Source organism: Heptranchias perlo, chromosome 31, assembly GCF_035084215.1.
Source record: "Heptranchias perlo isolate sHepPer1 chromosome 31, sHepPer1.hap1, whole genome shotgun sequence".
Lineage (NCBI taxonomy): Eukaryota > Metazoa > Chordata > Chondrichthyes > Hexanchiformes > Hexanchidae > Heptranchias > Heptranchias perlo.
The window spans coordinates 26,935,202-26,961,075 of NC_090355.1; the positions used below are offsets into that span (position 1 = coordinate 26,935,202).

The 25,874-nt window shown below is 43.2% G+C and overlaps 1 protein-coding gene across 3 annotated transcripts in view; it reads left to right on the top strand.

Moving 5' to 3' along the window:
* Nucleotides 1–332: 332 nt before the first annotated feature.
* Nucleotides 333–25,874, top strand: part of med27 (mediator complex subunit 27) — a 229,476-nt gene continuing 203,934 nt past the window's right edge. For all 3 annotated transcript variants that reach the window (XM_067969790.1, XM_067969791.1, XM_067969792.1), the window contains exons 1-2: nt 333–558; nt 17,125–17,269. In XM_067969790.1, the coding sequence (XP_067825891.1) occupies nt 356–558; nt 17,125–17,269 (348 nt within the window). In that variant the 5' untranslated portion in view covers nt 333–355. The remainder of the gene's footprint in view (nt 559–17,124; nt 17,270–25,874) is intronic.

A 25,874-nucleotide genomic window follows, 5' to 3' on the forward strand; every position in this document is an offset into this window, starting at 1 on the left:
CAAACCCATTTAAACATATCAAGCTGCGTTTGTTCTCAAGAGTGATGTACATTAGAAGAACCAAACAGCGAGGGCACTTGCCCAGTCTGACACACAAGCTTCTGTGATATTTGTGAGTAAACACTGAACTGTGCGGTAAATGTTGCATTTCCCTTCGGTGTTGCACGGCACGAGGCACTTCGAATGGCCCCGGGGATAATAGTCGCCGCGCTGCATTCTGGGAATTGTAGTCCCCCCTCGCCAGTGCAATACTACATATCCCAAACTCCTCCGTTGCGTCATCACACGGCGTCCCCTTTTTCGTGGCGTTCGTCATTAATGCGCTCCGAAGCTGTCGCCAGGCAGCGGCGGGAAGATGGCGGATACTTTGAGTGTTGGGATAAATCTGGATGCTTTCGCTCACGCGATCAACGCTATCCAGCAGCTTCGCTCAAGTGTCACCCGTGTCTTTGACAGTCTGAAGGATGGGATGAAGAACAAAGAGACTCTGGAGGGCAGGGAGAAAGCGTTCATCAGCGACTTTCAGGAGAACCTTCATGCTGTCAACAGGGACCTGAAGTAAGTCGGACGCTGAGAGTTTTGAAACGAGAACTTTGAATTTCGAGCTGTGGCTGCAGAGCCAGACTTTTTCAGAAGGAGTGTTTCAGTTGCTCAGATTTCCTAATGTAGTTGCAGATTTAACAAAAGATTTAGGGTGAAGGGTTTAGATAAAGTAAATAAAGAGAAACTTCCCATTGGCGGAAAGGTTATGAACCAGAGGACACAGATTTAAGGTGATTGGCAAAAGAACCAAAGGCGACATGAGGATAAACTTTTTTACGCAGTGAGTAGTTATGATCTGGAAAGTGCTGCTTGAAAGGGTGGTGGAAGTAGATTCAGTAGTGGCTTTCAAAAAGGAAATGGATAAATACTTGAAGGGCAAAAAATTTGTAGGGCTATGGGGAAAAAGTGAGGGAATGGGACTAACTGGATTGCTCTTACAAAGAGTCAGCATGGGCTCGATGGGTTGAATGGCCTCCTGTGCTGTAACGATTCTATGAAATTGGAGCTTAGGAGTTTCAGTGCTCAGCAGTTGCAAAACACCTTCAACTTTATAAACAAGAGATAAACTGAACTGTAATTGTGTCTTCCTATTATTATAGATGTGGAGATGCCGGTGATGGACTGGGGTTGACAATTGTAAACAATTTTACAACACCAAGTTATAGTCCAGCAATTTTATTTTAAATTCACAAGCTTTCGGAGATTTTCTCCTTCCTCAGGCAAATGTTTCAAGATCTCCTTGAAGCCTACGCATTTATACATATTGAACAATAATACATGGTGTTTACAGACTACCCCTGCAACTGCCCGTTGCCAAGGCAATCACCGTGTTCAGACAGAGAGGTGTTACCTGCAGAACCTCCGAATACACATTCAACAAAAAAACAAACAGGGGAAAAAAAAAACAGAGAAAAAAAAAACACAGAGAGAGGCAGAAACATCCGGAAGGCAGAGAGAGCCAGCAAATGACCCATTATATTAAAAACAGATAACATTTGTTCGCTGGTGGGGTAACGTGTAGCGTGACATGAACCCAAGATCCCGGTTGAGGCCGTCCTCATGGGTGCGGAACTTGGCTATCAATTTCTGCTCGACGATTTTGCGTTGTCGTGTGTCTCGAAGGCCGCCTTGGAGTACGCTTACCCGAAGGTCGGTGGATGAATGTCCATGACTGCTGAAGTGTTCCCCGACTGGGAGGGAACCCTCCTGTTTGGCGATTGTTGCGCGGTGTCCGTTCATCCGTTGTCGCAGCGTCTGCATGGTCTCGCCAATGTACCATGCTCTGGGGCATCCTTTCCTGCAACGTATGAGGTAGACAACGTTGGCTGAGTCACAGGAGTATGAACCATGCACCTGGTGGGTGGTGTCATCTCGTGTGATGGTGGTATCTGTGTCGATGATCTGGCATGTCTTGCAGAGGTTACCGTGGCAGGGTTGTGTGGCGTCGTGGACGCTGTTCTCTTGAAAGCTAGGTAGTTTGCTGCGAACGATGGTCTGTTTGAGGTTGGGTGGCTGTTTAAAGGCGAGTAGTGGAGGTGTGGGGATGGCCATAGCGAGGTGTTTGTCCTCATTGATGACATGTTGAAGGCTGCGGAGAACATGGCGTAGTTTCTCCACTCCGGGGAAGTACTGGACGACAAAGGGTACTCTGTTGGTTGCGTCCCGTGTTAGTCTCCTGAGGAGGTCTATGCGATTTTTTGCTGTTGCCCGTCGGAACTGTCGATCGATGAGTCGAGCGTCATATCCCGTTCTTAGAACGGGATATGACGCTCGACTCATCGATCGACAGTTCCGACGGGCAACAGCAAAAAATCGCATAGACCTCCTCAGGAGACTAACACGGGACGCAACCAACAGAGTACCCTTTGTCGTCCAGTACTTCCCCGGAGCGGAGAAACTACGCCATGTTCTCCGCAGCCTTCAACATGTCATCAATGAGGACAAACACCTCGCTATGGCCAGCCCCACACCTCCACTACTCGCCTTTAAACAGCCACCCAACCTCAAACAGACCATCGTTCGCAGCAAACTACCTAGCTTTCAAGAGAACAGCGTCCACGACGCCACACAACCCTGCCACGGTAACCTCTGCAAGACATGCCAGATCATCGACACAGATACCACCATCACACGAGATGACACCACCCACCAGGTGCATGGTTCATACTCCTGTGACTCAGCCAACGTTGTCTACCTCATACGTTGCAGGAAAGGATGCCCCAGAGCATGGTACATTGGCGAGACCATGCAGACGCTGCGACAACGGATGAACGGACACCGCGCAACAATCGCCAAACAGGAGGGTTCCCTCCCAGTCGGGGAACACTTCAGCAGTCATGGACGTTCATCCACCGACCTTCGGGTAAGCGTACTCCAAGGCGGCCTTCGAGACACACGACAACGCAAAATCGTCGAGCAGAAATTGATAGCCAAGTTCCGCACCCATGAGGACGGCCTCAACCGGGATCTTGGGTTCATGTCACGCTACACGTTACCCCACCAGCGAACAAATGTTATCTGTTTTTAATATAATGGGTCATTTGCTGGCTCTCTCTGCCTTCCGGATGTTTCTGCCTCTCTCTGTGTTTTTTTTTTCTCTGTTTTTTTTTCCCTGTTTGTTTTTTTGTTGAATGTGTATTCGGAGGTTCTGCAGGTAACAACTCTCTGTCTGAACACGGTGATTGCCTTGGCAACGGGCAGTTGCAGGGGTAGTCTGTAAACACCATGTATTATTGTTCAATATGTATAAATGCGTAGGCTTCAAGGAGATCTTGAAACATTTGCCTGAGGAAGGAGAAAATCTCCGAAAGCTTGTGAATTTAAAATAAAATTGCTGGACTATAACTTGGTGTTGTAAAATTGTTTACTATTATTATAGACATTGAGGTCCAGAGGCAATTCCAGGAATGTGAGTTTGTATCTCCATCCAGCTGACCTCTACTTACATTCATGTTGGTCATGTAGACAGAATCCAGACTTGAAGAGTGCAGACAGGTCATATAAGTACTAATATTGATTTATATTGTCTCCTTTATCTGCTCCTCCCAAATATGCAACTGTTGTGTTGCACTAGTTTTGGGCATGATGTACAGTGTACATAGCTATTAGCTTAGGAGTAGTTACTCTGCATGGAAACTCACTGCTTTCAGTTTGTTTTATCTCTTTTTGAATGGGAATTATTTTATACAATTGAAACCATAAATCCCAAACTTTTTTTTAGCAGTATATGCATGAAAGAAGGTTTGTATAAATCCTGGAGAAATATATAGGCACAGCTTAAGTATTGCTAATTAATTATTTAGCAGTTGAATTATGCACCAGCTGCCTGTATATTTGTGTGTGTGTGTATAATATATCTATCTAGGAACATAGGAACAGGAGTAGGCCATTCAGCCCCTCGTGCCTGCTCTGCCATTTGATAAGATCATGGCTGATCTGTGATATAACTCCATATACCTGCCTTTGGCCCATATCCCTTAATACCTTTGGTTGCCAAAAAGCTATCTATCTCTGATTTAAATTTAGCAATTGAGCTAGTATCAATTGCTGTTTGTGGAAGAGAGTTCCAAACTTCTACCACCCTTTGTCTGTAGAAATGTTTTCTAATCTCGCTCCTGAAAGGTCTGGCTCTAATTTTTAGACTGTGCCCCCTACTCCTAGAATCCCCAACCAGCGGAAATAGTTTCTCTCTATCCACCCTATCGGTTCCCCTTAATATCTTATAAACTTCAATCAGATCACCCCTTAACCTTCGAAACTCTAGAGAATACAACCCCAATTTGTGTAATCTCTCCTCGTCACTTAACCCTTGAAGTCCGGTTATCATTCTATATATCTATATTCTTATATCTATATTATGGGTGGTACATCAGTGTGAATTTGGATCATGTAGCTGATTGCCAGTTTATTTTGGCAAGCATCTGAATTTGCACTGGCACAAGACCTGTTGTAGTTCTTTGTGCCAGTGCTGGTTTAATCAAGTAGGTTTAATTGATTTGTAGTAGTGGAAACAAAGTGGTTCTGGTGGTGAGTCCAACCTCTTGCTGCCGACCTCTAAGTATTTTCTCCAGTTCCAGGTGGTGGCTGTACTTCACCCGTTCCAGATTTGCCGCAGTCTGAATATGTTTTTTGGCTGTTAACAAGGAGAGACGTTGATTTAAAATGCTAGAATCCATTATTAAGGAAGTAGTAGCAGGACATTTGGAGATGCATAATACAATCAAGGAGAGTCAACATGGTTTTATGAAGGGGAAATCGTGTCTGACAAATTAATTAGAGTTCTTTGAGGAAGTAACGGGCAGGGTGGATAAAAGGGAACCAATGGATGCAGTATATTTGGATTTCCAAAAGGCATTCAATAAGGTGCTACATAAAAGATTACTGCACAAGATAAGAGCTCATGGTGTTTGGGGTAATATACTGGCACGGATAGAGGATTGGCTAACTGACAGAAAACAAAGAGTCGAGATAAAAGGGTCATTTTCAAAATGGCAATCTGTAACTAATGGGATGCCGCAGGGCTCAGTGCTGGGGCCTCCACTATTTACAATGACTTGGATGAAGGAACAGAGTGTCTTGTGGCCAAATTTGCTGATGATACAAAGATAGGTGGAAACGCAAGTTGCGATGAGGACACAGTGTCTGCAAAGGGATATTGACAGGTTAAGCGAATTGGCAAAAATTTGGCAGATGGAATATAATGTGGGAAAATGTGAAGTCATCCACTTTGGGGGGAAAAATTAAAAAGCAAAATATTATTTGAATGGAGAAATACTACAAAATGCTGCGGTACAGAGGGATCTGGGTGTCATCGTACATGAAACACAAAGTCAACATACAGGTGCAGCAAGTAATCTGGAAGGCAAATGGAATATTGGCCTTTATTTCTAGGGGGATTGAGCATAAAAGCAGGGAAGTCATGCTACAACTGCACAGGGTGCTGGTGAGACCACACCTGGAGTACTGCGTACAGTTCTGGTGCCCTTATTTAAGGAAGGACATTCTTGCATTGGAGGCAGTTCAGAGAAGGTTCACTAGGTTGATTCCGGGTATGGAAGGGTTGTCTTATGAGGAAAGATTGAACAGGTTGGGTCTATACTCATTGGAGTTTAGAAGAATGAGAGGAGATCTTATTGAAACATACAAGATTCTGAGGGAACTCGATAGGTTAGATGCTGAGAGGATGTTACCCCTCATGGGGGAATCTAAAACTAGGGGGCATAGTCTCAGAATAAGGGGTCGCCCGTTTTAAGACGGAAATGAGGAGGAATTTCTTCTCCCAGAGGGTCGTGAATCTTTGGAATTCTTTACCCCAAGAAGCTGTGGAGGCTGAGTCATTGAATACATTCAAGGCTGAGTTAGACAAATTTTTGATCAGCAAGGGAGGCAAAGGATATGGGGAAAAGGCGGGAAAGTGGATTTGAGGTAAAAATCAGATCAGCCATGATCTCGTTGAATGGCGGAGCAGGCTCGAGGGGCCGAATGGCCTACTCCTGCTCCTATCTCTTATGGTCTTATGATTTGTTTATTGCAGGAAATTTTCTGCCCTTTGTGAGCAGTCTGAGCAAGTTTGCAGCCTGATCTGGGGGATTGCAAGTTTGTTCATTGTCTTTGTAGTCTCATGAATTACTGTCGAGATCTATTGGTTGCTGGACTTGACCAAAATATGTGAAGGAGTGTTTTATTTGGCCACTCCCACTCCAGCATTTCTCTGTCACAATGAGGTGGAACCTATGAAGCTTATGAGTTGGGTTTATTTGGTGGGTGATTTTTGTGTTGGTCCTTTGCATTCTGCTGTGTGTGGAGGTTTACAGCCTTAAACCTCTTTATCCATTTTCCAGCTGTCTATGTCGATTTCCAGGTTTCTTTCATGCTTTGTGAAGTACTTTGCAGGTGACTGTGATTTATAGTTGTAAACAATTTTACAACACCAAGTTATAGTCCAGCAATTTTATTTTAAATTCACAAGCTTTCGGAGGCTACCTCCTTCCTCAGGTGAACGATGTGGAAAAATTTTTCCACATCGTTCACCTGAGGAAGGAGGTAGCCTCCGAAAGCTTGTGAATTTAAAATAAAATTGCTGGACTATAACTTGGTGTTGTAAAATTGTTTACAATTGTCAACCCCAGTCCATCACTGGCATCTCCACATTGTGATTTATAGGGTAGAGGTAAATGAGTGGGAGTTTCCCAGGTTGCAGAGGTAGAGCTCTTGGGGTGGGGATGGGGGCTAGGGTTGGTACCATGTCAAGTTAAACCAAGAAAAACACCTAGGAATGTAATTCTAGATTCGGTGCTTCAAAATTTGAGTTGTCTGGAGGAAATATTTTTGTGGCAGATCACACTAGGATGAAGTACTTGTGGTGAGAGAAATTTGATGTGGCGAATTAAGAAGGGTATTGGCAGAACTTTAAAGGATGTTATCTTAAGTATGATTTGCCCTATTGTGTATTGACACCAATATGACCCTAATGACAGCATTGTTAGATTAAGGGGAGACTTGGGTAACACTTTTAAAGCCTATCTTGGAATTATTTTTTATTTGAGTCTAATTTTTAAAATGCTTCTGTTAGGGTAAAATCAGGGAAAGTTGCACAGGCCTATGGATTAAAAAGTTCACTAATCCTTGTGGTTGTATTACTGAAAGCATTTATTTCTTGCAGCTTTTCCTTGAATTTCTCTACAAGTAGTTAGTGCTCATTTAAGCGACTTCACTGCAACAACTATATATGGAACTCTTTGATGAATGGGCTCATATAGGGTACGGTAGCATAGTGGTTATGTTACTGGACTAGTAATCCAGAGGCCTGGATTAATAATCCGGAGTCATGAGTTCATATCTCACCACGGGGAATTTAAATTCAATTAATTAAATAAAATACTAGTATATGTAATGGAGGCCATGAAACTACTGGATTGTCGTAAAAACCAATCTGGTTCACTAATGCCCTTTAGGGAAGGAAACCTGTTGTCCTTACCCGGTCTGGCCTACATGTGACTCCAGACCCACAGGAATGTGGTTGATTCTTAATTGCCCTCTGAAATGGCCTAGCAAGCCACTCAGTTGTAAAATCTCGCTATAAGAATAAAACCGGACAGACCACCCGGCATCGGACCACTAGGCACCGGACACGACAAAGGCAAACCAAGCCCAGTCGACCCTGCAAGGTCCTCCTCACTAACATCTGGGGACTTGTGCAAAAATTGGGAGAGCTGTCCCACAGACTAGCCATAGCCATACTCACAGAATCATCCCTTTCAGCCAACGTCCCTGACTCGTCCATCACCGTCCCTGGGTATGTCCTGTACCACTGGCAGGACAGACTGACCAGAGGTGGCGGTACAGTGATATACAGTCAGGAGGCAGTGGCCCTGGGAGTCCTCAACAATGACTCTGGACCCCATGAAATCTCATGGCATCAGGTCAAACATGGGCAAGGAAACCTCCTGCTGATTACCACCTACCGTCCTCCCTCAGCTGTTGAATCAGTCCTCCTCCATGTTGAACATCACTCGGAGGAAACACTGAGGGTAGCAAGGGCATAGAATGTACTCTGGGTGGGGGACTTCAATGTCCATCACCAAGGGTGGCACGGTAGCACCACTACTGACTGAGCTGGCCGAGTCCTGAAGGACATAGCTGCCAGACTGGGCTTGCGGCAGGTGGTGAGTGAACCAACAGGACCTCGTCCTCACCAATCTACCTGTCGCAAATGCATCTGTCCATGACAGTATTGGTAGGAGTGACCACCGCACAGTCCTCGTGGAGACGAAGTCCCGTCTTTGCACTGAGGACATCATCCAACATGTTCTGTGGCACTATCACCATGCTAAATGGGATAGATTCAGAACAGATATAGCAGCTCAAAACTGGGCATCCATGAGGCGCTGTGGGCCATCAGCAGCAGCAGAATTGTATTCCAGCACAATCTGTAACCTCATTGCTTGGCATATTCCTCACTCTGCCATTACCAACATGCCAGGGGATCAACCCTGGTTCAATGAGGAGTGTAGAAGAGCATGCCAGGAGCAGCACCAGGCATACCTAAAAATGAGGTGCCAACCTGGTGAAGCTACAACTCAGGACTACATGCATGCTAAACAGCGGAAGCAACATGCTACAGACAGAGCCCCAAGCGATTCCACAACCAACGGATCAGATCAAAGCTCTGCAGTCCTGCCACATCCAGTCATGAATGGTGGTGGACAATTAAAACAACTAACTGGAGGAGGAGGCTCTGTAAACATCCCCATCCTCAATGATGGCAGAGTCCAGCACGTGAGTGCAAAAGACAAGGCTGAAGCGTTTGCAACCATCTTCAGCCTGAAGTGCCGAGTGGACGATCCATCTCGGCCTCCTTCCGATATCCCCACCATCAGCCAGTCTTCAGCCAATTCGATTCACTCCACGTGATATCAAGAAACGGCTGAGTGCACTGGATACAGCAAAGGCTATGGGCCCTGACAACATCCCGGTTGCAGTGCTGAAGACTTGTGCTCCAGAACTAGCTGCGCCTCTAGCCAAGCTATTCCAGTACAGCTACAACACTGGCATCTACCCGACAAAGTGGAAAATTGCCCAGGTATGTCCTGTCCACAAAAAGCAGGACAAATCCAATCCGGCTAATTACCGCCCCATCAGTCTACTCTCAATCATCAGCAAAGTGATGGAAGGTGTCATCGACAGTGCTATCAAGCGGCACCTACTCACCAATAACCTGCTCACCGATGCTCGGTTTGGGTTCCGCCAGGACCACTCGGCTCCAGACCTCATTACAGCCTTGGTCCAAACATGGACAAGAGAGCTGAATTCCAGAGGTGAGGTGAGAGTGACTACCCTTGACATCAAGGCAGCATTTGACCGAGTGTGGCACCAAGGAGCCCTAGTAAAATTGAAATCAATGGGAATCAGGGGGAAAACTCTCCAGTGGCTGGAGTCATACCTAGCACAAAGGAAGATGGTAGTGGTTGTTGGAGGCCAATCATCTCAGCCCCAGGACATTGCTGCAGGAGTTCCTGAGGGCAGTGTCCTAGGCCCAACCATCTTCAGCTGCTTCATCAATGACCTTCCCTCCATCATAAGGTCAGAAATGGGGATGTTCGCTGATGATTGCAGTGTTCAGTTCCATTCGCAACCCCTCAAATAATGAAGCAGTGTGTGCCCGCATGCAGCAAGACCTGGATAACATCCAGGCTTGGGCTGATAAATGGCAAGTAACATTCGCGCCAGGCAATTACTATCTCCAACAAGAGAGAGTTTAACCACCTCCCCATGACATTCAACGCATTACCATCGCCGAATCCCCCACCATCAATATCCTGGGGGTCACCATTGACCAGAAACTTAACTGGACCAGCCATATAAATACTGTGGCTACGAGAGCAGGTCAGAGGCTGGGTATTCTGCGACGAGTGACTTGCCTTTGCACTATCTGCAAGGCACAAGTCAGGAGTGTGATGGAATACTCTCCACTTGCCTGGATGAGTGCAGCTGCAACAACACTTAAGAAGCTCGACACCATCCAGGACAAAGCAGCCCGCTTGATTGGCACCCCATCCACCACCCTAAACATTCACTCCCTTCACCACCAGCGCACTGTGGCTGCAGTGTGTACCATCCACAGGATGCACTGCAGCAACTCGCCAAGGTTTCTTCGACAGCACCTCCCAAACCTGCGACCTCTACCACCTAGAAGGACAAGAGCAGCAGGCACATGGGAACAACACCTGCACGTTCCCCTCCATGTCACACACCATCCCGACTTGGAAATATATCGCTGTTCCTTCGTCGTCGCTGGGTCAAAATCCTGGAACTCCCTTCCTAACAGCACTGTGGGAGAACCTTCACCACACGGACTGCAGCGGTTCAAGAAGGCGGCTCACCACCACCTTCTCAAGGGTAGTTAAGAATGGGCAATAAATGCCGGCCTCGCCAGCGACACCCACATCCCATGAATGAATATAAAAAGAAATCATGGCTTCTTGTGCTGTACTGTAATCTCAGATGATGTTGAGGTTAAAAATAAGTTTCCATTTTGTTTTCAATCATTTGGAGCAGATGGGAGTGGAAATTTTAATGCATCCAAGACCTATTGGCATTTTAATTTTATTCTAGGAATAGAAAATTTTTCTATAAATTGAGATGGAATCTAAGGATAAATTCAGTGCTCCTAGCGAGAGGAGGAGGGAGGGTATCTATGCTCGAAGGGTCTGACACATAGGGTAGCAACCCCCTAGCACCTAATCCTTGACCCTTGCTCCTTTTGAGCATGGCTTCCCTCCGGGGCACAATAATTTCCCTCTAGTTAACTACAAAGTACACAGAGTGCCAAAGAGCACCAATGTAGATTGTGTATAATGTTACGTAGACAGAATGACCCCTGAGCAGCTGACTGTCCCATTGTGATGAGAAAAGTAACCGGCTCAGTAACTGCCAAGTGCGTTATCATGTCATATAGTATCATAGTAGGTACTGCCGTTCAGCCCATCATGCCTGTGCTGACTCTTTGAAAGAGCTATCCAATTAGTCCCATTCCCCTGCTCTTTCCCTCAGCCCTGTAAATTTTTTCCCTTTTGTCGGCAAAAGAGCCAGAGGCGATCACCTTAAATCTGTGTTCTCTGGTTACCAACCCTTCTGCAACTGAAAGCGGTTTCTCCTCATTTACTCTATCAAAACCCTGCATAATTTGAACACCTCTATCAAATCTCCCCATAACCTTCTCTGTTCTAAGGAGAACAACCCCAGTTTCTCCAATCTCTCCACCTAACTGAAGTCCCTCATCCTTGGTACCATTCTAGTAAATCTCTTCTGCACCCTCTCTAAGGCCTTGACATCCTTCCTAAAGTATGGTGCCCAGAATTAAACACAATACTCCAGCTGAGGCCTAACAGTGTTTTATAAAAGTTTAGCAAAACTTCCTTGCTTTTGCACTCTGTTCCTCTATTAATAATGCCCAGGATCACATATATGCCTTTTTAACAGCCATTTTTACTTGTTCTGCCACCTTCAAAGATTTGTGTATGCGCACTCCCAGGTCTCTGTGTTTCTGCACCTTCTTTAAAATTGTACCATTTAGTTTATATTGTCTCTCCTCATTCTTCCTACCAAAATGTATCACTTCACACTTCTCTGCAATAAATTTCATCTACCAGGAGATAGTTCAGGTACAGTCTAGGCACATTCCCACGAGGCAGAAAGGTAGGGCAACTAAAGCCAGAACTCCCTGGATGAGAAAAGAAATAGTGAGTAAGATGAGACGGAAAAAAGGGGCGTATGACAAATGTCAGGTTGATAACACAACACAAGTGAGAACCAGGCAGCATATAGAAAGTTCAGAGGGGTGGGGAAAAAGGAAATGAGGGGCAAAGAGAGAGTATGAGAATAGACTGGTGGCCAACATAAAAGGGAATCCAAAAGTCTTCTATGGGCATGTAAGTGGGTAGTAAGAGGAGGGGTGGGACCGATTAGGGACCATAAAGGAAATCTACTCATGGAGGCAGAGGGGATGGCCGAGGTACTAAATGGTACTTTGCATCTGTCTTTACCAAGGAAGAAGATGCTACCAGAGTCTCAGTAAAGGAAGATATAGTTGAGATACTGGATGGGCTAAAAATTGACAAAGAAGAGGTACTTGAAAGGCTAGCTGTACATAAGTAGATAAGTCACCCGGTCTGGATGGGATGCATCCTAGGTTGCTGAGGGAAGTAAGGGTGGAAATTGCGGAGGTACTGGCCATAATCTTCTAAACATCCGTAGAGACGGGGGTGGTGCCAGAGGACTGGAGAATTACAAATGTTACACCCTTGTTCAAAAAAGGGTGTAAGGATAAACCCAGCAACTCTAGGCCAGTCAGTTTAACTTCAGTGGTGGGGAAACTTTTAGAAACGATAATCCGGGACAGAATTAACAGTCACTTGGATGAGTGTGACTTGGTTAGGGAAAGGCAGCATGGATTTGTTAAAGGCAAATCGTGTTTAACTAACCTGATAGAGTTTTTTGATGAGGTAACAGAGAGGGTAGATGAGGGCAATGCGGTTGCTGTATATGGACTTTCCAAAGGCGTTTGATAAGTTGCCGCTTGGTAGGCTTATCTTCAAGATTGCGGCCCATGGAATAAAGGGGTCAGTAGCAAGATGGATACAGAATTGGCCAAGTGACAGGATACAGAGAGTAGTGGTGAACGGTTGTTTTTTGGACTGAAGTACAGTGGTGTTCCCCAGGGGTCGGTGCTGTGACCACTGCTTTTCTTGATATATATTAATGACTTGGGTGTACAGGGCACCATTTCCAAATTTGCAGATGGCACAAAACTTGGAAGGGTAGTAAACAGTGAGAGGATAGCGATAGAAATCGAGAGGATATAGACAGGCTGGTGGCATGGGCGGACACGTGGCAGATGAAATTTAACACAGAAAAATGCGAAGTGATACATTTTGGTAGGAAAAACGAGGCGAGGCAATATAAACTAAAGGGCACAATTCTAAAAGGGGTACAGGAACAGAGAGATCTGGGGGTATATATGCACAAATCGTTGAAGGTGGCAGGACAGGTTGAGAAAGCGGTTAAAAGAGCATACGGGATCCTGGGCTTTATAAATTGAGGCATAGAGTACAAAAGTATGGAAGTCATGATGAACCTTTACAAAACGCTGGTTCGGCCACAACTGGAGTATTGCTTCCAGTTCTGGGCACCGCACTTTAGGAAAGATGTGAAGGCCTTAGAGAGGTTGCAGAAGACATTTACTAGAATGATTCCAGGGATGAGGGGCCTTAGTGACATGGATAGATTGGAGAAGCTGGGGTTGTTCTCCTTGCAACAGAGACGGTTATGAGGAGATTTGATAGAGGTATTCAAAATCATGAAGGGTCTGGACAGAGTAGATAGAGAGAAACTGCTCCCATTGGCGGATGGGTCAAGAACCAGAGGACATAGATTTAAGGTGATTGGCAAAAGAACCAAAGGTGACATGAGGAAAAACATTTTTACACCGTGAGTGGTTAGGATCTGGAATGCACTGCCTGAGGCGGTGGAGGCAGATTCAGTCATGGCCTGCAAAAGGGAACAGGATAAGTACTTGAAAGGAAAAAATTTGCAGGGCTACGGGGATCGGGCGGAGGAGTGGAATTGCTGAATTGCTCTTGCTTAGAGCCTCGTTCTGTACTGTAATCTTTCTATGATTCTATGTGCCTGTGTCTGCCCTTGGGAAGTCTGTTACTATCTTCCACATTGTTTGCTACATTTCCGAGTTTCATCTCATCTGCAAACTTTGAAATTATACCTTCTATACCCAAGTCCAGGTCATTAATATATTAAAAAGAGCAGTGGTCCTAATACTAACCCAGGGGAACACCACTGTACAGTTCCCTCCGCCCTGGAAAAATAACCGCTCTCCACTATTCTGTTTTCTGTCCCCTAGCTAATTTTGTATCCGCACTGCCACTGTCCCTTTAATCCCATGAGCTTTAATTTTGCTAACAAGTCTATTATGTGGTACATTATCAAATGCCTTTTGAAAGTCCACATACACAACATCAACTGCACTACCCTCATCACCGTCTCCGTTTCTTCATCAAAGAACTCAATCAAGTTAGTCAAACACTATTTTCCTTTCCAAATCTATGTGACTTTCATTTATTAGCCCATACTTTTCCAAGTGCCAATTAATTTTGTCCTGGATTATTGTCTCTAAAAGTTTCCCCACCACTGATGTTAGGCTGACTGGCCTGTAATTGCTCAGTTTATCCCTCCTTTTTTCAAAGGGGTATTACATTTGCAATCCTCCAGTCCAGTGTTGAATTGTACAGAGCAGAGTAGCCCTCGATGTGATCGCTGTTGAGGGCAAATTAGCTTATTTCGGCCGGTGTAGTGGTGGGTGTGCTACAGCAGTCATCAGTACCCTTTGGCTAAGGAAGGCAAAATCAGCCAGGGCTTTACTTCTGTTCTCTGTCTTCTGATTCCTGCACGCCTGTGGAACCCGGGTGAGGATAGGATCATGTAGTTTGATACGTTTATCTAGTGAAATGTTGAGCTCCTGCTTTTTCTAAAGACCTGAGGCTAGGAGTGAGAGTGGCCAAATTTAATTTGATATTTATTTGTTTTCATACAAAACTTTGAATATGTGACCATCTGGGTGTAATAATGTTTTTAAAAATGGCAGTTGTAGTAAAAGGAATAAAATAACACTAAGGCAGCTGTAAAAACTGTATTCATAACATTTGAATCTCCAGTTTTGTCACTTGTCTTGACTCCGTGGTAGCTCTCTTGCCTCTGAGTCAGAAGCTGGGGGGAGCATGTGCTGCTCCAGAGACTTGAGCACCTAATCTGGGCTGACATTTCATTGCAGTACTGAGGGAGTGCTGCACTGTTGGAGGTGCTGCCTTTTAGGGTGAGATGTTAAACCGAGGCCCCTCTGCCCTCGTAGATGGATGTAAAAGAGCCAAATGACACTATATTTTGAAGAAGAGCAGTGGAGTTTTGCCGGTGTTCTAGCCATCATTTATCCCTCAACTACCATTTAAAACAGATGATCTGGTCATTTATCTCATTGCTGCTTGTGGGATCTTGCTGTGTGCAAATTGGCTGACATATTTCCCACATTATAACAGTGGCTACACTTCAGAAGTACTTCACTGGGGCATCCTGAATGGCGCCTTATAAATGCAAGTTCTTTCTTCTTTGCCGTATCCTCCCCATGGGAGTAATTGTTACTTTTTAAGGTTTCTAACAGTGCAATCAGTATTTACCATGCCCTTTACACAAATTTTTAATGTTTTGAATCATTGGACCAGAACTTGCTAGAAAAATAGTGGTGCGTGAACGATGCATGTCGTTATTAATGTGCAAATTGACCAGCAAGTTCAGGCGATTAAGAGGTATGACGCGAGTTGTGAATCTCCAGAACTTCCTGGTCGATTCACGCCACTCGGCCGTTTGCTTCGCACAAATGGCATCTCGTCCTTAACAGCCCTGTTACTTTTAAGAACTTGCTGGATTTGCACACTAATTGACCATTCAACTCGCCACAAAGTTAAGTCTGGTAATTAACAGCGTGATAATTGTTAATGCAGTGCAAATCAACCTCTCTGGCCCAGAAATTGAACAATTTAAACTGTGGCGTCTCATTCCTTTAGACTTTTTTAAAATTTTAATTTTTTTTTTGCTTTTGCTATCTCTCTCCCGATGCAATCTTTTCCCCTCTATTTCTCTTTCTGTACCTGATTTGACTCCAATTCACCCTCCTTCTCAGCCGTTCCTCGGTTTATTTCTCAATCCTTAAATCTCATTGGTTAAGGAGATGCACTGTTGGTCCTGCCGTTCACTGAGGTTCCAGATGCCCTGTTGCTCTTGCTACACCATTATCATCTCGCCCTTCTAGCAAAATCTTTTTGAGCTGAAGGGTGCAGGAAAAAGTCTAACTAATGGCGTAAGCCGTGAGATGCCCAGCTCCAGCAAGTTCTGTAATTGACCAGAAAATCCTCGTTAGATTTCCTGTCCCTGCTGAATTAGCTGACTTCAGCCAGGATGGCAGTCGGGATTCTACAAGGCTTAGTACCCTTGGACTGTGAAGAGGAACATTAGCAAAGTTCTTAATCCTAATTCCTAACAAGACAATTAGGACCCACGGTGAGTTTAAAAACATCACCTGTTAACCTTTGTTTGATGGAATAAGTATCCCGTCTGCACCGGCTGGAAGAACCTATGTGAAATAGGTTTGTGCAGTCTCAACTCCGAATTCAGTATGTTTGATTTCATGGCACAAAACAGATCAGAATGCACACGTTTGCATTAAATTGTTGGTCTCAGTTGGAGAAGCCACGGCTCGTGTAGTGAACAAACTCGTCGGATTGGTGCCATTAGGGTGTTTTTTCTGAGTGAGGTTGGAATAGAGGAGAGGAAACTTTGCATTACATGTAAGATGCTTTACAGCTAGTGCTTGCTTTGACATGAGACACAAAATGTGTGAAGTGTTCTCAGCACGGATATCCTAACCTAATGAGAGCAAAAAGAACCCCAGCTGCATTAAAAAAATTGCTTCACGGTGGACCATGATCAAGGTATTTTTGGGCAGTTGATGTGGTAACATCTGTGCTGGAGAATTAACTATTTTAACATAATCACTGAGAGTCAGAGGATGGACTATTTTATAATGAGAGAAGTTGAAACCATGTAATGTAGAATGCATTTTATATATGCAAGGATGCTATATCTGATAGGTTTAGGATTACATCTCATGGACAAAAAAAGTTATTTTTCCCTGTAACTGTTTTCCTACTCCTTTCCCACTGCAATTCTTTCTGTATCTCCCTCTCTCTTTCTGTATGTATTCTATTCTTTTTCTCCCCTCTCCCAAATTTGGTGATGTCAGTGCTGTAATTGTGTTTTTCTACATATCCACAAGAAGTTGACATTTGACAATCCCACCAAATTCTGAAGATCAGTTGATATTATTCTTCATCTGGTTAATTGATCTGGAAGGTTTTTAAAATTATTTTTCTGAATGTATTTATTGAAATAAGAATGACCTTGCATGTATTTGTACTTTAGAGCTGGTGACTGATGGCTACTGTTGCTTTTGATTTTCAGTGAGTTGGAACGTCTGAGTAACCTGGTGGGGCGACCATCAGAGAGTCACCCACTCCACAACAGTGGCCTATTGAGCCTTGATCCAGTGCAGGATAAAACTCCCCTGTACAGCCAGCTTTTGCAGGCATACAAGTGGTCCAACAAGGTAGGTGTCCAATCAATATTAATGCAGTATGCTATTCTTTGTTAATTCAGTCACCAACCAGAACTAGAATGGTGGATAATCTACTGAAACATTTTTTTACAAAAAAGCTTAACTTTTTGAATTTCATAAAGAAATTTTGCAACACATTTTTACAAATCTTTATACAATATAGATCACATTATATACTACAGTACACACAGTACATTATCCATCAAAATCAAGGTTTTTTAATAGAACATATTAGTTTGTCTATTTTAACAAAGTTGTATCAAATAATTTGAAAATTCTTCCAAGTAAGCAATAGTTTATAAAGGATCTTGTCTGCGATAGAACACCTGTATCCAACCCTTTATGCAGTATTGCATCCTTAATGCCTCAGAAAAGATGAGAGTTGAGCCATATGGAAATTGTAAAAGAGAGGTAGAGACTGCTAAAATCTTACACCCTAATGCACCCAGTCTTCATTCTGGTATTTTCTTATGGTTCTAATTAAGTGGCAGATCAAATTAATCACAGGTGACTTGCCGATATTTGGCAGTCCCACCTAGTATCAGTTGTGGCTTTCATCAATCTACTAAACCAGTAGAATCATACAGCTCAGTAGTTGGATCACATGATTAAAATGGTCTGCCCAACCCACTTGAGAACTGCATCTGTCACCCCAGATGATGTTCATCAATACCCAGATTCCAAATGGCACTTTGTACTTCCCTGTAGTATATAGTGTGATACTATAGTTTTAAAAAATGAGTTGAACTGAGTGGAGGTAACACAAAATTGGGTTTATCAGTTGTTTAATCATACCATAACGGATAATAGTTTTAGAATTCAAAAACAACTGGTATGTGAAATAAATGGACCCACAATGGTGATGTAGTCAGTATATTGGCAGTTTGGTTGAGCCTGTGGCTGAATTTTAGCCAATTTCAGAGAATGCAATTTTGGTGTCGATGAAAGAAAAATATATATTTCCCCCTCCCACCTTCTGTTGAAAGAAAAAAATCCCCATCAGGTGTTTAAAACTCTTCCACAAAGTATAACTAACACATTTAGGTTCTGTAGTACTGATTTGTATTTTGGGGTGGAGGGGGAGGAGGAGAAACCACTGTAGTCCATTTGTTACTGAGATATTGACATTGAACTCTGCTAAATTGACTTTTCACAATTGTCAAAAACTCTTCTTAGAGCCCAGTCAATTTCAACTGCATTTCCCACACAATTATTTTTGTTAAAATCAATAGTACTTACTAAACTAAGTAGCTCTTGCATCATGTATATGAGCTTAAACTTTTGTCCTGATGTGTGTCTTAAAATGCAATTAGTTTTTGATCTATCAAAATGTAAGATTTGTTGAACTTCATTTTCGGACGGAAGTTTTAAAAAAAAAATTACTTCTGTACTGCTTGCTGTGTATGCTGGGTAATTGTGTGCCTTTTTAAAAAAAAAATTATTGGATCTCATGGTGATGTTCATATAGAGTTGGAGAATATGCTGATATATAACCAGAGGTGTAATGTCAAATAACACGGTATGTTATTATCATGGCCCCTGATTTACAATGACTAAGTCAAATTGTATTTTTATTACATTGCATTCTGGGATTTTTATGGTGTTTTGGGGATTGAATTTTATAACTGGCCATTTTTCTGTAAAAATCATAAAATGAGTGGCCTTGTTTATTTTCCCTTACCTATGAATTTAATTTTATCTGTTATCTTTATAAAATAAGGTTACACATGCAGATGATGGGACATGGTGGGTTCAGCAGTAGTGGAAGGAGGGTCATGTGGGGTTTAGCAGCAGTTCTGGGATTGCTCTGCTTTGGTAGTATTGAGGGTTAGTTCTGGAGAACGGTGGCATTGCAGAGGGGGAGCATGGGACTTGGTAGGACTAGGGATGGAATGTGGAGTTTGGTGTACTGGATGATTCCTGGTGCCTATTAGTTGGCCGGCTCCCAGGTTTGGCAGCAAGAGGTGGGTTGGATATTTAGTAACAATTTACAAGTGTTTATTTGAGCCGATAATGATTTTTTGCCTTTTGAACATGTGACACGTTGGAGGTGTGATGACTCTGAGGTTACTTTTTCAGGTGGCATCTTTGAAAGGTCTGACGCAACAGACCCTACTGGATGCAAGACTTTATTTGATCTTATAGATTTAATTAGCAGATTCAAATTATTGATGCCTGCAGATTTGCATGATTGTCTTTTGATGGACAATAGTGTGGATTTTGGGGAGGCAGGGTAGAGAAGTTGTATTCCTTCTTTGTATCACCGGACCCATTGTTTATTGAGCCTTTCCAAAAAAAGACTTGCCAGTGACCACACTGGAAAATGAAGAATTTATTGCTCCTTCCTAAATCAGTTCTAAACTTTATATTAAAACTGTGTGGGTTGCAACATTCTATCTCAAAATGCATTGAAAACTCCTATGTTAGGCTTTATCAATGGGGAAAAAACCATTTTAAAAAGTGTCAGCATTTACTGGCAGGACTGTGAACACCTGTAGATAGTGCTATGATTGGCATTTACAGTGTTAGATGCCTGTCATGATAATGTTGGGTGCAAAGCCCTTCACTGGTACTGTTCTGGCTGTGAGTTGGCATGCAGTTCCAGTGCAAAAGCAGTGGGTGGCAGTGTAGAAAATGTGAGAACTTCGCACTAGATTGCAATATGTGGCTCTGCAGCAACTTCTGACCAGCTGCTGAAATTTAAATAATGCTGTGCCATTTCAACTTTTTAGGATTCTATTTATTGTCATAAATACATAATTTGTAAATCAATCTTCATTGTGATCTCCAAAACCCTGAGCAAAAAGCAGAAAATTTCATACATTGCACCTGCTTCCACATGCCCATTCCTGCCCCATGCTTTTCATTGCTGATAGCTCATTGCTGAGAGGCCAGTGCATTGATCCTCCCTGAAAGCAGTCTCTTGTCACACATTCCCAGACAGTTCCAGTTTAAAATGTAAAATTTAACCCTGCTTGACCTGCATACTTCACTTAGTCTTGACTCCCTGTGTGCAGTGCCACAGGTGATCGACTAGTAACCTTAGTTTCTGAACTGAAAATTTCTTATCTTGTCAATAAACAGGCAATACACTTCCATTCTGACACTCCCACCCCAAAATGTAGTTCAGGACTTTCAAAATATTAAATAAAACAATATGTGGGGTGGGAGGGGGTGTGAAGAATTGCAAACCAGAATGAAAGTCTTACAGTTAGATAGCTTCATAAATGGAGCTGTAGCTTTGTAGTGTTGATGTCAGACTATTGTACTGGCATGTAATTGTTATCCTTAACATTGTCTCCATCTCTGTCTGTTCCACTGAATTTTCCTATGGCTTTCTTACATTATGTAGTATGTATTGGCCTTGGAGGGAGTGCAGCGTAGATTTACTAGAATGATACCTGGACTCCAAGGATTAAATTATGAGGAGAGATTACACAAACTAGGGTTGTTTTCCCTGGAATTTAGAAGATTAAGGGGTGATTTGATTGAAGTTTTCAAGATATTAAGGGGAACTGATAGGGTAGATAGAGGGAAACTATTTCTGCTGGTTGGGGAGTCTAGGACTAAGAGACATAGCCTACAAACTAGAGCCAGGACTTTCAGGAGTGAAGTTAGGAAACACTTCTACATGCAAAGGGTTGAAGAAGTTTGGAACTCTCTTTCTTTTGCAAAAGGCAGTTGATACTAGCTCTATTGTTAATTTTAAATCTGAGATTGATAGGTTTTTGTTGGCCCCATATTCTTTTAATACCTTTGGTTAAGTTGGGTATATGGAGTTAGGTCACAGATCAGCCATGATCTCATTGACTGGCGGCGCAGGCTCAAGGGGCTAAGCGGCCTATTCCTGTTCCTATGTTTCCTTCCCCCCCCCCCCCCCCCACCCCTCCATTTGAATTTTTCCTGAATTAGGAGATTGTTGCACGATTTCACTGATGTCAGGCTTAAAATAATTATTGATTAAAATATTTTTAGCTTAATTTCAGTGTCTGCTATTTGGATTTATTGTGTGATTATTCTGTGCTGTGGAGGAATCCTTTGTGGAATGGTACAGTGGTAAATGAGAATTTCTAGGCATGTCGGTGACCAAAATGATGTCTGAAGCAGTACTGAGAAATGCACAGAACTACATCAATATTTTTTGACTGATTTCCTTTAATATTATATTTGAAGTGCTCTAATTATCAGTCAGTCATGGTATTTGTATTTGAGCAGTAGTTATGTAACTTAATATCTGTTGTAGCAGTAGTAGAATTTCTCTTGTAATTTAGAATAGGCCCTGTAGCTGAGTAACACAGAGCAGCGAGGTACTGGGTCAACCCTGACCTGAGCCTTGGTATCTTAAAGGAAACCTACTACCACGACAGTGGGCAGGACTCATTGTCAATGAGAGCTGATCACCAACTGGTACCTTGCCCAAGTGCCCATTATTCATGTGAGATTTGACAGTAGATCAGTGGGCTGTTTTACCAGCATTTGGGAGAGGTTACATTTGAGCATAATCCTGACCTCACCTGATGTCTGTGTGTGCACTCACAGCAGGGAATATTGGATAATAATCTGGAGCAGATACCTGAGCTTTTGGTTCTACTGTTTCCACATCGTTTCTTCCCCCCCCCCCCCCCCAAAACTGGTCAATAGTAATGCCCTATCACTGCTCCAGATGAGAATAGATAACTCAGCACCTATGTTGGACCAACTCTTGGACTTTCCAGCTCTGTATGGCTATTGCTTACTGAGCCATTGGGGAGCCAATATAATGATTTCTGTCTAATTTCTCATTTTAGGTGTGTTACAATCTATATGACAGCTTTCTTTTAAATATTATGTATAATGTTACTGCAGTGCTTTCTTAATAAGTAAATATCAATGCATCCAGCTGTCAGTACCTAACTGAAACTAATAGCCTGCGTTGAGCAGTCTCTGCTTAGTGTGAGCTGAGAGTGCTGACCAGTCGCAACTTTGGCAACAGACCGGATAGACTGAGAGATGCTGAGGAGAAGGGAGAGGAAGGGACCATTGTCAGGTTGAAATGGGAGGTTACTGTTATTCTTGACTACTGGCTTAAGACTTGCCGTTTGTCACAGTGACACAAGATCCACAGGGGATATGCAAGTTTTTTTCAGTGATTCTTTAAAGGAGAACAGGACAGTAGGAGCAAGCAGTTCTAGAGCAAAGTATCACTGCCATGTATATTACAGATGTTTGTATTTGAAATGGAGACTTTAGAGATTTGGACTTTGGCACTGTTTACAGCTGTTCTTTAATACTGCTAGTGCTGTGGAACCGGCCCCATTTACATTATGGAGCAGATTCCATGAGGGCAGTGCAGAAACAGCTGGAAATGCCCAGTTGGTTTTGAAGTCTCAATCAATGGCTGGGAAAAGTCTGTATAGGCCAGCTATGCAAAAATCACTGTAGTGGAAGCTAAACACTCATCCTACCCATAGCCCAAAAATACTAGCAGGCGTAAGTGGTAGCAGCCATTTACATTTTTTTGTTGGCAATGCTGTTTCCAGACAAATAGCCAAGCACCATCTTCTGAGGTGGCTCCCTGCTTCCCTAGTGACACCAGTGTCATTGCATTTATGTTCCAGAAGGGGTCTTGCCTTGCATTCAGGTAGTTGCATTGTTGCTTGGGCATTAACTTCAACCAACAATGGCATCTCATTGTTATGCAGTGCTGTGTTAGGTATAGTGTACTGAACTGTATGATTAGTTAGAGTGCAAAGCCACTTTGGCCCCTATGCAGTACTTATGTTTGTTTATTCTCTGAACTACAAACAATTTTCAATCAACAGAATTTAGGGGGGAGAAATTACTGGAGCCAATATTTGATTTATTGTGCACACCCATACATTTTTGAGACATTTAAACTTGATTTCTATTTTGTGCTTTTTTTTTTAGCCTGTCATTGGAAACAGTTGTTGCCGTTACACTTTATTTTAGAACCAGCTTCAGTTGAGTTACCAGCTGACTATTTGCTCCAAGCTGATAGCTGTTAATATTAACTTTCTAATTTTATTAAATTGATCTTCCCAATAACCTTGTTTCCAGGTCAGATGCTTGCTTTTTCTGATGGTACGTATTAATTTGTGTTGATGTTTGAAAGCACTTTGTGCAGCAATGTCTTTAATTTTTAATTTCCAGCCCAGCACGGTTTGCCTCATATATATTTGATGAGCTGAGATAAGGGCATTTCCCTCTCGCTGATTGTTCACATGTTAGTGAACACATGAGTAAATGCATGAGCCGTGCTCAGAAATTATTCATGTGTGGTCTATAGCTTCCTGTTCTTGAGCAGTGAAATCGAGTTTATTGAGTCAGCCCAGAAGGACACATTCCAAGGTCACAAGTCTAATTTGGCTGCACTTATTCTCACTGAAAAGAACTGAGGTTCCTAGGAAGAAATTTTACAGGGTCCTTCCACACAGGACTTTTATTACTGCTCAAGACGTGCAATATTAACCTGTGAAAGACCCTCTGTTTGGTTGTGTCTGGCGTATGTGAGAGTTGAGGGGGTCTTGTGAAGAATGCTGGTAGGTCTGTTATCACCAACAAAATCCCCTTTATTCTTGGTACTGTTATAATTGTGGACTCCAGTATCTAATTGTTACACCACGCTGGAGCTGCTAGATGTCCTTTCATTAGAGATCTACTTCTGGCTGTGTCATTTGAGTCCCTGAAACATTATTTTAACTTATGATGGAGCAACCTTGGTCCAGAAAATGATTAACTCTGAGCTACTACATACAAGGCACAAGGAGCAGGAGAGAACTCGTGAACAGAAGTGTTGCCTGAAAGCTTATCACTAGTACTACACCCAGACTTTACATTTTTAAATAATCTTGTATTGTGTCCATACCTGTTGTGTGCAAGACTGAAGTCGGGACCACGTTACAGTTACCAGAAAGATCGTACTTACAGAATTCACTGATCATTTTTAAGTGTACACATGAAATGTGGAATTTAAATGTAAAAGAGCTCTGGGACTCATTATTAAAGTGCTTGGAGTTAGTAAATGATAGATTTAGGGGCTGAGGGACCAGCAGAGCAGCACTGTTAAATTACATAAACTAATTGCAAAATGGCAAATCTATTCCATATGTTATGTCCCCACCCTTGTGGAATCAGTTGAACAAAGGCCAGGAACTGCATTACAAAGCCTATTGATATTAAAAAAAAAGATTAAGAGGTAGTAAGAAAGAGCCCTGGAGATGAGACCAGCTAAAGAAGCCAAGTAAAACAATAAAACACTCTTCAAGTATTATAAAAGCAAAAGAGTAGTTGCACTGGAAGAGAGGAAAATAAAGGTGGAGTTGTTGAAGAAATGATAACGAGATATAATTTTTAAAAATCAATGGTAAGAAGGGAAACAAATTTGAACCAGGCAACTACAGACCAATGACAACATCATCTTGCAATTATACAGCGCCTTTGATGTGAAAAAATGTCCCAAGGTGCATCACCGAGACATAATCAGAAAAAAATAGACTGAACCAAAGAAGGAAATTTTAGGAGAGGTGACCAAAGGCTTGATCAAAGATGGATTGTAAGGAGGGTCAAAGGAGGAGAGGGTGGTGGAAAGATGGAGGGGTTTCAACCAGACGAAATCGAAGTTCTCAGCCGAGGGCTCAATTTCTGCCCCACCACCAAAATGGACCCCATCGGTCTCGCGGCGGACACAGCGGAATTCATTAGGAGAATGAGACTCTGGGAATTCTTCCACAAATCCCAAGATTTCAGCAGCGAACCCAATGAGACAATCAACGATCCGGAACAGCAGACAGAGGGATCCGCGGTACAGCAACCGAAGAAGAAAGAGTCAAACTGGACTCCTCCGGAGGGTCGCAGCCCTAAGCTTGACATGTATGCTCAAGCTGTCAGGAGATGCGTCAATGCCAGATTCATCAGCCGCACTCACAAGACAGTCCAGAATGTCACCCGAGCACAACGCAACGCTCTCAAGACCAACCGCAACATCGTCATCAAACCAGCGGACAAAGGAGGAGCCATTGTCATACAGAACGGACTATTGCAAAGAAGCATACCGACAACTGGACAACCAGGAACACTACAGACAGTTAACCGCAGATCCGACCAAAGAACACACCCACCAGCTCAACAAACTGATCAAGACCTTCGATCCAGACCTTCAAAGCATCCTATGCGCTCTCATCCCACGTACTCCCCGCGTGGGAGACTTCTACTGCCTCCAAAAGATACACAAAGCCAACACACGTCCTATCGTATCAGGCAACGGAACCCTGTGTGAGAACCTCTCTGGATACGTCGAGGGCATCCTTAAACCCATCGTACAGGGAACCCCCAGCTTCTGTCGCGACACTACAGACTTCCTACAAAAACTCAGCACCCACGGACCAGTTGAACCAGGAACACTTCTCACCACGATGGACGTCTCGGCACTCTACACCAGTATCCCCCACGATGACTGCATCGCTGCAACAGCCTCCGTACTCAACACCAACAACAGCCAATCTCCAGACGCCATCCTACAACTCATCCGCTTCATCCTGGATCACAATGTCTTCACCTTCGATAACCAGTTCTTTACCCAAATGCACGGAACAGCCAT